This window comes from Pinus tabuliformis, chromosome 6 (assembly GCF_031772625.1).
Source record: "Pinus tabuliformis cultivar Carrire ecotype Pingquan chromosome 6, CPIR1, whole genome shotgun sequence".
NCBI classification, from domain to species: domain Eukaryota; kingdom Viridiplantae; phylum Streptophyta; class Pinopsida; order Pinales; family Pinaceae; genus Pinus; species Pinus tabuliformis.
The window spans coordinates 1,904,829,564-1,904,845,999 of NC_142292.1; the positions used below are offsets into that span (position 1 = coordinate 1,904,829,564).

The 16,436-nt window shown below is 33.6% G+C and overlaps 1 protein-coding gene across 1 annotated transcript; it reads left to right on the forward strand.

Annotated features, from left to right (window-relative positions):
• The first annotated feature begins 6,655 nt into the window (after window positions 1-6,655).
• LOC149266808 (putative glycerol-3-phosphate transporter 4) lies at window positions 6,656-11,816 on the forward strand. The gene is made up of 5 exons (XM_089430993.1): window positions 6,656-7,325; window positions 7,374-8,215; window positions 8,352-9,550; window positions 10,267-10,809; window positions 11,047-11,816. The coding sequence occupies exons 3-5, from the start codon at window positions 8,458-8,460 to the stop codon at window positions 11,082-11,084; spliced, it is 1,674 nt and encodes a 557-aa protein (XP_089287119.1). The 5' UTR covers window positions 6,656-7,325; window positions 7,374-8,215; window positions 8,352-8,457; the 3' UTR covers window positions 11,085-11,816.
• The last annotated feature ends 4,620 nt before the right edge of the window (window positions 11,817-16,436 follow it).

The window sequence follows — 16,436 nt, forward strand, 5'->3', positions numbered from 1 at the left end:
CGAGGCCCTTCTTTGACAGTACATCCGCCCGAGAATTCTGTGACCTGTCCACATGATTGATTGAGTAATCCTTTTTTCCATAACATTTTAATCATGTTCATCCATCCAGATAACAAAGGATTCTTAATGGATAATTCCTTGAAGCCTGTTCTATTATGGTTGCGGAATCCCCATATATCTGAAGGATTTGAATATTCAGAAAGGAGCTGAACTGAAGGAGGCCCGCCAATGCCATAGCTTCGGCCTTATTGTTTGAACCATTACCACCATTCCAATAAATAGAGAAGTGTTGATCTTCATTCATAGATATGAAATAACCACAAGCACACAAACCCTGTTGTGCAGCTCCGTCAAAAAAAGCTCACGGATAAACCATCAAAATCTTCCTCTAATACTCTGAAATTTTGGATTTGCTTGAGGACAACTTCTTAGGGATAGAATTATACAACGTTATGATCTGCTCAAAAACAGGCTTTTGATCTTCTCTCCCGTCTTGGAATATTATTTTATTTCTTTGCTTCCAAACTGTCCATAAGAGGAGAAGAGGAATTGATCTAAAAGATGCATTCTGCGAGCTCCACCAGCATAAAGCCTCTTGTATAGCTGTGTGATCCACCAAACTGAAACCAATGAAAACTGCTAGATCCCTCCATAACTGATAAGTGAAGCTGCAGGTGAGGAATATGTGATTATTATTTTCTTCCTCTTTTTTGCATAATAGGCATATACTTGGGCCTGACCAGTTCCTTTTTTGTAGATTCTCCCAAGTAAGATTTTTGTTGTGAAAAACAAGCCAGGAGAAATGAATAATTTTATTTGGCACCCCTGTTTTCCACAGAGACAACAGAAAGATGTTTTGGAAAGGGAGAGGTATTTCTTTTACTAGAACTAAATAGATATCTTTTACCTGTATATCATCCCACCCCTTTATCCCCCTCCATGTGAGATAGTCCTTTCCTTCAGATCTGCATATGCCAGAGCTTCTCATAGACATCATGATATTGTCCCATTGCTGAGCTAGTTCTTCACTAAGACCCAAAGCTTGTAGGTCCTTCCATATAGGAATGCCTCCCTGCCATTCTGCAATTAGTTGACTCCATGTGAAGATTCCTTTTCGATGAAAAGCCATAATGATGGATGTAGCAATAATGTTATTCTCCCGCAAAACCATGATATAATCATATCCAATATACACATCCCTGCCATTCTACCCAATTAATGTGATTATAATTTTTTAATTTCTATTTTTTGAAAAGTTTAATAAAATAGTGTTAGGTTAGGATTTTGTTTGGATAATGGTTAATTAAATTTTATTAATTATTGATTTGAAACTATAATTACGATTAATGTGATTAGAATTTTTTCAATTTTAGAAGTTTGTGCAAAATTTAATAAAATAAGGTTAGGTTAGGATTTTGTTTTAATGGTTAATTAAATTTTAATAATTATTAATTTAAAAGTAAAATTATGATTATTGTTTTTTAATGTATCAAAATCGTTTGGGACTTTGGCTAATATATGAATAAAATATTTTATATACTTTTCAATAAAAGAATATTTTCAATTTATTTTCATCATCATTGAAAGTGCGGAGAATTACGTGAAATATGGTTATGGTTTAAAAGTTTAATTTGATAAAATATTTAATAATTTTATTGGTGAGCTTTTGGATAAAGGAAAAGTGGACATTGGCAGCAGTGGTTTGGGAGTGTTGAGAATTATGTGAAATATGGTTATAGTTTAAAAGTTCATTTTGATAAAATCTTTAACAATTTTGTTGGTGAGCTTTTGGATAAAGGAAAAGTGGACATTGGCACTAGTGGTTTGGGATTGGTAGTGATAGTGACCATTTATATAAATTGTTTTGTTGAAGAATTTATTAATTTAAGTGTTATTTAATATATTTTTTTTGAGATTTTATATTTTTGGGTTAATTTAGATGGTTTTCATTAAAGTGATGAAAAGTTCTAAACTTAACTAAAATATTAATGAAAATTATAAATTTGTTTTGTGGTAGCACAATTAGATATGAATATAAAGTGAATCACTTATATTTCTAGTTATAAGAACATTAAAGAATAGAGTGTATTTTTAATATGAATCTCTATCATAAATGGATATCATCAAATCCTTAAAAATATAAAATGAAATTTGTGAATATTGACATAGTCATCAAACCTAAAATTTAAGTACATACATGTCGTCCACAAATTGATACCAATATACCAATATTAAAGATATATATATATATATATATATATATATATATATATATATATATATTGAAAAAATGCTATATGCATAAATTTACTATAACAAGACACACACATATCCAAAATTTCATATCCCTTCATAAAACGTGGTACTACATGAGATATATATTGAAAACCATTGGTTTATTCAACATCATTGATTTGACTGTTTCTAGTTATAAGGACATCAAGGAATAAGAGTGTATTTTTATTATGAATCTCTATCATAAATCGATATTATCAAATATTTATAAATATAAAATGAAATTTGTGAATATTGACATAGTCACAAAGCCTAAAATTTAAGTACATATATATCTTCCACACATTAATACAAATATTTCAATATTAAAGAATATTTCTTTTTTGAAAAAATAATATATAGATAAATCTACTATGACAAGATACATATCTAAAATTTCATATCCCTTCATAAAAGGTGGTACTGCATGAGGAATACATTCAAAACCATTGATATATTCAACATCATTGATTTGACCACTATTGATTCATGGTTTGATTTTCATTTTTTGTGACCCCTTTGCCTAACCTAAAGTTATAATTATTTAAGGTATAATATTTTGTTTGTCTTTGTTTGAATAATAAGACCATATATTTACATTTAAAAAAATTAAAAGTTACACTTCTCCATGCTTGCACTTTTCCTTTGAATTTTCCTAACTGTGGTGTAATTAGCTTCTAAGATGTTCAATGTGGACATACTGATAACTATGAATTGCTTCTTTGTATTAGTCAAATATAAAGCACTAGATTCCTTGCATGATTTGAGGAATCTAATTGATGTATATTCTTTATCATTTGATCTAAAATTTAGATTGAGAATAAGGACATCGATTGAAATGCATTGAAAGACACTCTTATTGAGGAAATATGCAACTTGTTAAACAAAGGAAGAGGTTTGTTAAGCAAGAGAATTAAGGACATAGGAAACATTGGATAAGGGGTGAATCATTAAGCATAAGAGGATTGATCTTAGTAAGGCACATTGGCATAGAGACAATGCTTTGATAGTGAAAACACATTATTCATTGTGTGTGAAATTGGTACTACTTCTAGAGTAGGAAAAACATGGTTAGCAATAGAAGCATTTGACATAAAGTGTGTTATCAACAAGCTTGCCATCACCAATAGAGATTTCGGCAAAGCATGCTGTCAATACCTATCTCTCGATACAATAGTTTTTAATGAAAGGTTCATCAATAAAACCTCTCTTAACAACGAAGGTTATGACAAGATTCCCTTAAACAAAGTAACTTTGAACATAGCATGGCATTAATAACAAAGACATCAACAAATATGACACAAGCAACAAAGTTGTTGACAATATTTTATTGAACATGAGAATCCACTCTTGTGAAACACTTACCATGGTCAAGTAAGATCAAAAACCAACAATACTTAGCTACTACATAAATTCCATAAAACTCATTACACAAACTCATTATGTATGCAAAATAAAATTGAAAAATTAAGAAACTAAATTGATTAAGTTCATACAATTATCATTCTAACATCACTATTTCTCAAAAATAAAAAACATTTAATAAAAATTCCAAATAAAAAAATTAATTATAATAAAAAAACATCAAATAATTGATTCCCATGTTTTTAAATAAAAAAATAATGATAAATTATTATATAAAAGAGCCCAAAATTAAAAAACCTTATAAACCCAACATTTAAATATTAATATTCTTGTAGCCCTATGAAATCCAAAACATCAAAGAAGAGGCATATAATTGTTCTGTAAACCATGAATAAGATCATCAAAGTTTTTACTTCGCATGGGTTTCCACTATAATGTTTTTGTTTACAGTATATATTTTCATTCTTTCTTTTCTTTTCTGTTTTATTTTTCTTAATTATGATTGTTTAGTTATTTAGTGATTTGTTTTTTTAATATGGTCAATTAAAAAAATTTAAACCCATTAAGCAGGAGAATAATAAATCAAGTATTTTATTTGTGTTTTTTTCCTTGCTTAGTTATTCAATAATCTGTTTTTCCTTAATAATATAATACTCTGTTTTTCTTTAATACGGTCATGACAAAAATTAAATCCATTGAGCAGAAGCATAATAATTTTTCTTTTGGCTGGAATAAATACATTGTACTATGTTGACTTGTATTGGAATATGGATCATCATTTAAAAGAGACTTTTGTGCATGGGATCCAATGAGAAGGGAGTACCTTTTGAGATATAGTAAGGGTCACTGGCTTCTTCACTACCATCAGGGGTTGATTCAATTGTAGTGGTTAAAGGAGTTTGTAATAAGTATTGGACAATCTTGATTGGATTTTCCTTTTATCTATTTAATAAAATAGGATTTTTTTTTGGTTATGGGAGGAAAAAAATATATTAATAGTTTATGAAATTAAATTAATTTTTTTTATTGTTATATTACAGTTAACTAATTTAAAAAATAAAATCAAAATAAGAATAATTAATATGTTTTAAAATTGTTTTTGTTTGGTTAAGAACTCAAGTTAATGGCCTAAGACCCAGAGGTATCTGGCACGAGTGAAAGCCAACTCTATTACCATTAGGGGCTCAAGTTAATGGCCCAAGACCCAGAGACATCTGGCACAAGTGAAAACCAACCCCATTACGAACCATCAGGGGGTTATTCCAGGTGGAGTGGTTTTCCTTGAATAACGATTATGAGTCAGCTTGGATTAGTGGTTAACAACCAGAGATGGTTGAAAAGGGGGTTATGGCACGAGTGAAAGCCAACCCCATTAGGAACTATTAGGGGGTTATTCCAGGTGGAGTGGTTTTCCTTGAATAACGGTTATGAGTCAGCATGCATTAGCAGTTAACAACCAGAGATGGTTGACAAGGGGTTATTCCAAGTGGCGTAGTTTTCCTTGAATAATGGTTATGAGTCACCTTGCATTAGCGGTTAACACCCAAAGATGGCTGTCCTCACTATTGGTTTGACAACTTAGTTATGATAGGTTTTTCCACCATATAAAAATATATAAAAGGCAAGAAGTTCTTACCATTGTTTTCATCTCTAACTAAAATCATCATTTTAAATTCAAATAGAGAGCGTATGGATACTAAATTTTAGCTAGATTATTGAGATATAAAGGAGATCGTTTTGTAAAATAAAAATAATATTAAAAATATTATTACATCAAAATTTAAAAAGAAATTGCAGGGCGATAAGTTATAGAGAAAAATGAAGCTAAGATATTATAAAGAAGTGATGAACCCAAATCTTGAAATCAAAAAATACCTTTTTGTCTTAATTATTTTAAAGAATAAATTGAGCATTAGATAATTCCATACGATGAAAGAGTTTGTAACCTTTGTGACACTGAAAAAAGTAAAAAATGAAAAACAATGTTTTAGAGTGTCAGGGTCATACTTACATTAAATCTAAATTTCAAAATATTTCACACTACCAATCTCAACCTTCTTGAAGTAGCGAAACTAAAATAATCTTGGAATGCGTCTTTAATCCATTTCTAACTAAAAAAATTTCGAAGTAATTTCTTGCTTTCTTAAAATTTAAAAAACTATTTCGATTTTAATAAGTGTTAATCATCACCCTTATTAATAAAATTTTATTAATGTTATAATTTTTTATTAAAATCTAGATTATGAAAAATTTCCTAAATACTTATTAAATTCCAAATTAAAAAAAAACTCATTAAAAATAAATATATCATAAAATGAAGTTTAAATTTAAATTAAAAAATAACAACTCTAATTATAACCATCAAAACTATATTTAATTACCATTAAAAAATAATATTCAATTACCATTACAAAAAATATAAAAAATTAATATTCAATTGAGATTAAAAATATATCATCATTGAAATTATAAATTAAATATAACATACAATATAAAAATATTTATAATATTAGTAAATGTACAACAATATTAAAATTAAACTAACTTTTTAAAACAAATTAAACAAAAAATATAAAAAAATTAATATTCAATTGAGATTAAAAATATATCAATATAACATACAATATAAAAATATTTATAATATTAGTAAACGTACAACAATATTAAAATTAAACTAACTTTTTAAAACAAATTAATATAAATTTGAAATCAGAAACGCGACCCCAAATCAAACTTTCGTAACTCCCTTTACCCATAAAATGCATGGCGTGATTAAGGACTTAACACGAGTTTAACCACGGTTTCGTATTAGATACGGAATGTACTCAAGGAATATGCTTCTGGCATTCCAATATTAGAATCTTTTATATTTAATTATAAAATGACGTGAAAAAGAGGCAGCCGTTGACACAGCATGGTCCCCCCTGTTGTAATATTCTTTAGGAATATACTCAGCGGCTGCGAATTTTCCCCTCGTTACCAAATCCATGACCTTCAGCATATGAATATGAAGGTTTCACGTTGAATTAAACATCCTGGAGATGCGACGCAGGAGGACAGGGGGAGTAATTTAGAAGCAATTTCCGAGATGGACCGACTGACACGTCGACGAGGAAGCCGGGTGTCAACTGCACGCTGAAACGAGGTGTATCGGTTGTAAGCAGCTCGACCGGGTCTGAGACGTATAAGTATTAAAAAATTCGAAGTTTTGGGTTCTTTTTCCTGCATTTAGTGCACCGATTTGATTGAAATCTGTGAATTTCTGGCTTGTATGGAAACTCGCTGATGTTGCACTCGTGACTCGATCCCTATCTGTGATTTTATTGTGTTTTTGTCGACTTTTGAGCGGTCTGGCTCTGGATTGCTCGCTCTGTAATTTTTGGCGGTTTTCCGGAGTCTCGTCGTGGAGAGATTGTGAAAATCTGCAGTTCGTCAGGCGTCTTGTCCTGCATTTATTTTATTTTTTGAAAATATGCATGTTTGAAGCGATCTTTATGTGTTCGAGGTGTGCGAGTGCAGTTTGGGGGGCCAGTTTGAAAAAGATTTTGTTTTTTCAAAGTTTTGTTCATTTTTTTTTATCTTTTAAAGGATCGATCACGGAACCTCAAGGGCTGGAAAATTCTTGCAGAGGTGTGCTTTTTTTGCCGATTTACGGGGAATTTATCCAAAGATTGAGGTACGCGGGTGTTCGTGTGAAGAGTCGAGTCAAGAATGATTTTTGAGCTGAGAGCGAGCAGAGTAGCTCTCAAGATCGCCGATATTAAAAGAGGCTGCGATTTCTTTTCCAGTTGTGAAGAAAATTCATAGTATATGAAATTGAAGGAGATATTTGGTTTGTTGGGGGGAGGAAATTGGAAATTATGGATGAAAGGTTAGTATTTGCTTGATTTTTGAAGAAAATGCTGATATATGGGGTGTTAAGCATATAGGCTTTGAAGAATGCTAGTTTTTGATGTGTTTTGGTTGTATTCGGGGGGATTGTTGATGAAAGGCTAGTGCTACGGTGTTTTATGAAAAACATATCTTGAAGCTGTTGAGGGATTAGGCTTTAAATAGGACGGAAATTTGATGTGTTTTGATTCTCTGCTGAGGGGATTGTTCATGAAAGACAGGTATTCTGTTGATTTTGAAGAAAATACATCTACAAAACGCTGAGAGTTTATGATCTGAAAAACTCATATCTGATGTATTTTTGGTTGTATACGGAGGAGATTGTTCAGGAAAGGCTAGTACTCAATCGATTTTGAGGGTATAGGATTTGAAGGACACTGATATGTGTTGTGTTTTCATTGTATACGGAGGGGATTGTTCATGAAACGCCAGCATTCTGTAGACTTTGAAGAAAATACATCTGCAAGCTGTTGAGGGTTTAGGAATTTGAAGAGGACTGATATTTGATGACCGTCAAGGAAATGTATTCTTGTATGCGGAGGAAACTGTTCATGAGAGGCCAATATTATGTTGATTTTGAAGAAAATGCATCTACAAACTATTAAGGGTTTAGAATTTGAAGAAAACCGAGTTTTGATCCGGCAAAAGATATTTGGTTGTATGCGGAGGACTATCTTCATGAAAGGTTGGTATTTTGCATATATTTGAAAAAAGTAATAATGTACATGATGCTGAGCTTTAACCGAAAGCGGACAATTTATCGTTCAATTTGTGTGATTCCGGACAAATTTTAATGCAAATGAATGCTTTGTTTTCATCAGGTCTTCTTCTGTGTGCCTGTGAGCGGATATAAACCTAGAAGCGAGGGTGAGCTTGAAGCTTTTTTTCAGCACATAATTTTATAAATTTGACAGATATTAGGTAGCCATGGGTTCAGAAGAAGGGGAAAGGTCTAGAAGTCCTCCGCCGGGTATTAAGCTGATAAGAGCACTGAGAGGCAGGGATGCAAGCCGCCGGACATATAGATACTCTGTACTTTTTATAACTTTCATTGCCTATGCTAGTTATCATGCCTCGCGTAAGCCTAATAGCATAGTAAAGAGTGTTTTGGATCCAGACAGCACTAGTGACAACTTGCCTTATGGAATTAGTGATCACAGCCAGTCATGGCTGCTTAATATGATATTTGTTAAACATCCCACTAATTCAAGCAGAAAAGCTTATTCTAGCTCTGAAGGATGGGCTCCTTTCAATGGAAAGGATGGAACAGCCTTGCTTGGAGAAATTGATGTAGCTTTTCTATCTGTGTACGCATTGGGTATGTATTTTGCTGGACATCTTGGAGACAGGGTTGATCTCCGGGTGTTTTTAACAGTGGGAATGGTTGGCAGTGGCTTGTTTGTCGCGCTATTTGGTATGGGTTATTTCTGGAACATACACAATTTCTACTATTACTTGTTCACGCAAATGGTGGCAGGGATGTTTCAGGCGACAGGATGGCCCTCTGTTGTTGCAGTGGTTGGAAATTGGTTCGGAAAGCGGAAAAGGGGACTGATAATGGGTATCTGGAATGCCCATACTTCTGTTGGTAACATTTGTGGTTCCCTCATTGCAGCGGGTGTTTTACAGTATGGTTGGGGATGGTCATTCATTCTTCCTGGTGCCCTTATTGCCTCTGTAGGCATTATAGTGTTCTTGTTCTTGGTTGTCACTCCTGAGGACATTGGGCTCCTTTCAACTTATGACCCAAGGAGGAAAAAGAAACAAGTCGTTACCGAGGACGTGGAAGTTGGCCCTACTGAGAAAACGGCCATCGTTTTTGAAGCAGATTCTCAGGACGGTGAAGGACCCAAGACAGAGGATCAGATGAACGAAACAGATTCAACTGCATCTAACGCCGTTGGATTCATCGAGGCATGGAAGATACCTGGAGTGGCCCCATTTGCTCTTTGTCTCTTTTTTGCTAAGCTTGTAGCTTACACATTTTTATACTGGTTACCATTTTACATCAGTAATACAGGTGAAATTTTAGTCAGTTACTGACTCTTCTGAGCATTTTAAGAGGTTACTGAAGGCTAGAACTTTAAACTAATTACTCAATTTTTCCAAATGATGTTTTGGTTCTAATTGAAATTGTTCTACCTTAGAAGAGAAACACATAATTGAATTCCCATTGTGGTTAACCGCCGAGATTCCTTAGCAGCTCTAGTCTCTGCCTGATTCATTGGAGTTGTTCTAATTGCATTTGTAGTCAACACATCTCCTGGATATGAATTAACCATCTTCCATTAGTTGGAGAAATCACCTGAAGGCTAAACTACTAGAAAAGTTTTTGTTGCACCTAATCCTCAACCTATCTATGTGAGACTTTCCTGTATCATATCTGCAAAGCACCGAAATCGCAATTATCATCTCTAACCTCTCTTGACTAACCCTGTGCAATTATTATCTCTAACCTCTCTTGTCTAAATCTGTGCAATTATTATCTCTAACCTATTTTGACTAAATCTGCAAAATGGTTAGCATGTTAGTCGCATCTCATCTTCAACCCGTCTATGTGACACTTTCTGTTTCAAATATATTATTGGAAATTTCATAAACAAGTAGGGCATTATGATAACCTTTTACTTTACTAAGCTCTTTCTTGGAAATGATCTGGGAGAGGAAGATCTTCTAGGAGTTTATTAAATTATTGAATCTTTTCTAATTTCTTTTGATTTTTTCCGGATATTGCAGCTATAGGAGGCGAGTATTTGTCTGTTAAGTCATCTGGAAACCTTTCAACTTTATTCGATTTGGGAGGAGTAGTGGGTGGAATTCTCGCAGGCCATATTTCTGATAGACTTGATGCCAGGGCTATCACGGCAGCTAGTTTCATGTACTGTGCAATTCCAGCTCTCATTTTATATCGGGTTTATGGAGGTGTCTCAATGTTTGCCAATATTATGTTGATGATGATGGCCGGACTGTTTGTTAATGGACCTTATGCACTAATTACCACGGCCGTTTCAGCTGATCTCGGTACACACAGCTCGCTTAGGGGCAATTCGAGAGCTTTGGCAACCGTTACGGCTATTATAGATGGTACTGGGTCTGTTGGGGCTGCCTTGGGGCCACTTCTAACTGGCTTTATCTCTACAGATGGATGGACTGGTGTATTCATTATGCTCACGCTTTCATCTTTAATTTCTGGCCTTCTTTTGACCCGCTTGGTTGTGGCAGAGTTTGTGGACAAGATTGCCAAGGCAAAAGAAAGGACTGCACAACGAGAGATTGCAGGTAATACACACTCTTTAGATCTATATATCATCTAATACACAGGCTCTTTAGATCTGTATATCATCTAAATAGTTTGTGGAGTCGCAATGTTCGATTTCATAGAGTACACATGAGATATTGTTGCAGGGATTTCCTTGTAGTGTATTATTTTTTTATCTAAAAACCTGCCCCATTAGTCAATGTTTATTGGACATTAAACACTGAGTTACCTAATACCCTCCTATCTCTGTAACGCAGGATCAATCATCCAACCGCTACTGACTGAAAGGCAGTGAGATGATTTGACAAAGTTCATGTATGAGTTGTATGAGAATATGCAGATACCTGTACGGAATTAGTGTTGTACCCTCGTGTTGCAGAAATACAACGATGCTTTACCTCATTCCCTGGATATCCATTATTTTGTCAGGCTGGAGAATTGGCCTTGCAGAAACCTATTCCGTGGATGTCCATTATTTTGTCAGGCTGGAGAATTGGCATTGCAGAGACCTGATGAGAGGTATCGTGGGTCATAGGATTGACAGATGAGTTAAACTTAATGGAGAAGCCGATGCAATCGATGTAGACAGTATCTTTTCCCTGATTTGTATTTCTTTGTATGTGAAGTATTTGTACTATGTTAGTTGTCATGGACCGGAATATAAAACTGGTAATACTGCAGAACTTTATCTCGATTGATCAGTTGTTAAATTATGATATGAATTCAGGCCAGTATTTGGCTTATGTAGGCGAGGGATTGAAGAGACTGTTGCATCATTTTGCAATTGTCCTATTTGGAGCAGAGAAATTGTCGCCCATAAAGGGAGAGACGGGGGAAGATTTTTATATGCATTATTTGTTGCATGCTACCATTCTGTGAGTTTTCCAGCGGTCTTTTTTAAAACTCCTCAAAGCTGAATTTCTCCCAGCACTGTCTGGCTTTGTATGAGAATAGGCTTGGAAATGCTGAATTGTAATTAAAATCTATATTTCCTTTCTAATTTATCAAGTCACCATTCTTGCATTTAGATGTTCTGTTGACAAAATGTTATCTTTTAAAATATGCCTGAAAATCTTCGGCCATCTAAAAGAGGATGGTGACCAGTGTGCCGACCTGTTTGTCTAAGCATTTCTGCTGTTTGAACGTGCCTACATAGAATTCCTTCTAATTACTAGTAATAAAAAATTTCTACCCATTCATTAATATATTGGAGGAAGCATTCAAATCACAAAGACTTGGAGGGCGTTTTAATTGAAAATGCAGACACATGTATGCTCAAACGTATTAGATAATATGAAACATTCACTGCAGACTTTATTAAGTTCAGGAAAGCTTGTTTAACTGACATTCAATGCAGATTTTATTAAGTTCAAGAAATAGTTATTAAGGTGAGTCATATGCAAATTCTGTGTATTGTCAAATCCACAAAATTGCAGACTGTAGATTGCTTTGGCTCAGGGACAACCATCGATCTTTTCTCCCAAGTTCCTCATGCTTCTATAATTGCTTTTCTTTTTTACTTTTTCGTTTTCTCTTTCGCTCTCTTTCCTTCCTTCTCACTAATATGGAAACTCAAATAGGAAAATTAACATTCAATGCAAATTTTATTAAGTTATCACATAGGAAAACTAACATTCAATTTATTTATTAAATTCTCAAATAGGAAAACTAACATTCAATGCAGATTTTATCATGTTCTCAAATAGGAAAACTAACATTCAATGCGCTGAGAGACAACCTTCAATTTTTAATCAAATGTTTTCTCCCAAGCTCCTCATGCTTCTGTACTGTTTTTCTTTTTCATTTCCTCTTTGTGCTCTTTCTTTCCTTTTCACTGCCCATCAATTCCGACTGTTTTTTTCTTAATAGCATTGCTTGGAAGACCAATAATCAAATTAGGTGGTTTCATCTTCTCATCTCTTTGCCAATTCAAACTTTGTGAAAATTTAATTATGAAATTTGGAATAAAAGCATATTGTGGAACCATTTTGGATTACACCTCCCCATTTACAAACTTTTGGTCCCCAAAAACTTCAATTCAAATTTCATTCTTCTTTTTTCTACCGGCATATTTGCCTCCTCTCTTATTGCAGATCAAAGCTGTCTCTTGGCTCTTATGGAGTTTTAAAAAACCAAAACCTGTTATCTGTTTTTTTCACGTTTTGACAAATCTCCAAGAATGGTTGCTTCCACTGCAGAATGGAAGATAAAGATAGAGTAGATACTACATTTGGCATAAGTTTGTTATCCATTTCATTGGTGGATGCTTCCACTGCAGAATGGAAGATAAACATTGAGTATATACTACATTTCATTGAGTAGATACTACATTTGGCATAAGTTTGTTGTCCATTTCATTGGTGGATGCTTCCACTGCAGAATGGAAGATAAACATTGAGTATATACTACATTTCATTGAGGGGATACTGCATTTGGCATAAGTTTGTTGTCCATTTCATTGGTGGATGCTTCCACTGCAGAATGGCACATAAACATTGAGTATATACTACATTTCATCGAGTGGGTACTACATTTGGCATAAGTTTGTTGTCCATTTCATTGGTGGAGATGATGTGATTGCTCCTTGTTCCTTTTCCTTACCACCAGCTCTCCAAATTTTCTTCTCTGGGGATGTGTAGTACTTGGGATGAAGTTTCTGATGAATTCTCCAAAACTTGGCTGGCTCACTAATGTCCAGTGAACTTTTAGTTTTAGCAAAAAAAATCTTGTTAATGCAAGGTTTGCTTAGCATTCTCTTCTTATCTGTGTTATTCTAAACTTGCTGTTGCCTTGGCAAAGTTTCTTCCCATTCTACTTATTGAAGGAACATAAACTATAATGCCAATAAACCATTAAACATCAGTGTTCGTGGTCTTTCTTCTTGTAGCAGAAACAAACCAACCAAACATGTGTTGACATACCTCTTTGGTCTGGGTTTGTGTTCGTCAATGCTTTTGCTTGGTCTTCCAAGTGTGGGTGTAGATTTAGGTGGCAAAAACATCCCTGTACAGTGCTCATTCAAGCTTCTAGAAACACACTGAAATGGTCGATTGTGCACTCTAATTTTCACTTCTTTTCTCTTCACTCGAAATAGATTTTTCTTTGGTTTCTCTTGTCTTGACCAAAGTTATATTGATGCCCCTAGTTTGAGCTGAGATTTTACTTGCTTTCTCTCGTCCACTCAAACGTAGGCTTTCATGCTTGAGTCTATGCTTAAATATAAGGGGGTTTACAATCCTTTGGTTTACGTAGGCTTTCATGCTTGAGTCTATGCTTAAATATAAGGGGGTTTACAATCTTTTGGTTTCTCTTGCTTAGCTCTTATCATTGTAGCCAATTTGCCATATAAGTTTGGAATCTATGGTTTTGATATATTCTGACAAAGATTTATGTTGAATGAGCTTACCATGCTTGTCAAGTTGCAGTGTTAGACTATACAATAGCAATGGAATGCATTTGCATTTCCTTGGTCTGTTGGACAACTAGGTACTTATCCCAATCCTCTCCTTCAAGTGTCTTTGGTATGTTATTCAAAATTGAGAAAGATCCATAGAAAGTGAGTTTAACATGCATGTCACTGTTGTGGTGCTACCTTATATAATAGCAATGAAAAGTGTTTGCACTTCCTTGGTCTTTTGAACAAATATAAGTAACTTGTCCATTGTCTCAAGTTCCCTTTTTAACTCCACTACCCCCTCCAAGTGTTGGTTCTCCTCTTGGATTTGCACATTGAAGCCTTCTATCAGACTCTCTGTGGTGCTACCTTATATAATAGCAATGAAAAGTGTTTGCACTTCCTTGGTCTTTTGAACAAATATAAGTAACTTGCCCATTGTCTCAAGTTCCCTTTTTAACTCCACTACCCCCTCCAAGTGTTGGTTCTCCTCTTGGATTTGCACATTGAAGCCTTCTATCAGACTCTCTATTTTCACTGCCTTAGCTATTTTGGCCTTACTTCTCCTCAAAGTGCTAGGAAAGGCTTCAAGGTCACAAATTCAACCATTCTGATTCCAATAAATATGAGACTTTATAGCACACAACTTTCATTTATGTAAGTACTCTACATAAATTAAATTCAATTTCATGTCTCTGGGAGTACAATCACCACATTAAGATTTTGAGGTTAGTATTTAATTGTAGCTCTATTTTCAAATCTAATTTATTACCAAATTTATTATACATTTTATGTTTAATTTTAATACCAAATTTACAATGCACTCTATGTTTCATCTTAAGTGACACAAAATTTTATTTTTCACTGCTATACAATCACATTAAAATTCTGAGATTAGTATTTAATTGTAGCTCTATTTTCAAATCTAATTCATTACCAAATTTACAATACATTTTATGTTTAATTTTAATACCAAATTTAAAATGCACTCTATGTTTCATCTTAAGTGACACAAACTTTTATTTTTTACAACTATACACACAACACTTTAAACAATCTGTTGTATAATATACTTTCAACACTAAATCAGATATAACAAGAATATGCGAATGTATTCATATTTAAGCAATGCAAGAAATCTGCTTTTTTATTGAGAACATATTCTATGTTGAAATATATTCTATATTGAAATATATTCTATCCCAATGAGTAAAGTAGAATTTTTCAAACATAAAGTAGCAAGTCCCATGATTGATATCACTTCCGTGATATTTCTTAGGGTAGGACAATCTCTAATGGCCTTTATCTTATTAGTATCCACAAAACTCCTTGCTCTAAAATTATATGTCCCAAATAAGGGATTTCATTTTGATAGGAATCACACTTGCTAAACTTGGCATATAACTTGTGCTCTCATAGCCTTTATAATAACATTCGAAGGTGCTTCTCATTCCCTTCTTTTGTCTTTGAATAAATAAGGATATCATCAATGAAAACAAAAAAAATGTCTAGATACTTACTAAGAGTGCCATCTTTCTTCTTCCCAAATAAAGATGGTGCTCCCCAAGGAGACACTAGGTCTGATATACCCTTTGTCCAACATTTCCTTCAACCGAAGCTTTAATCTATCAATTAATGAGTACTCATCTTGTAAGGTACTTTGGACACTAGCACTTCTCCTAGAATAAGATATATGGAGAAATTTACTTCTTTTTTAGGTGGTAGTCTTGGTATTTCTCTAGAAATACATCCTAAAATTCATGCAAAATTTTGATGTCTTTAAGTGTTTCTTTTGCATTGCCTCCTAATTCCAACACATGTATGATATACAACTAACATCATTTTCAGTAACATTTATTTAATTGTATTGTTGATACTTCTCTTATAGTCATTGTTTTTTCTATGCCTTTCAGAGTTATGGGCTACCCATTCCTATCCATAGATTCCAATGTCTTATGACAATAGTTCAACCTAACCTGATATTCCTCTAACTAATCCATGCAAATTAAAACATCATATGCCCCTAAAGAAAATATGTTTGAAGTTACTTGGGTTTGATACCCATTCGTAACAATTGGGTATGCTTCCACCATTTCAATTACCTTCCTTTTTATGATTGTAACTAGCTGAACTAGCCATGATTTCTTATGCTTACTTCTATGAAGAACACTTGCATCAACATCTTGAGGTGAAATATAGCTAAGATTAGTTCTAAAATGAATCAAGATGGAAATAGGGTGATGAGCAATTGTA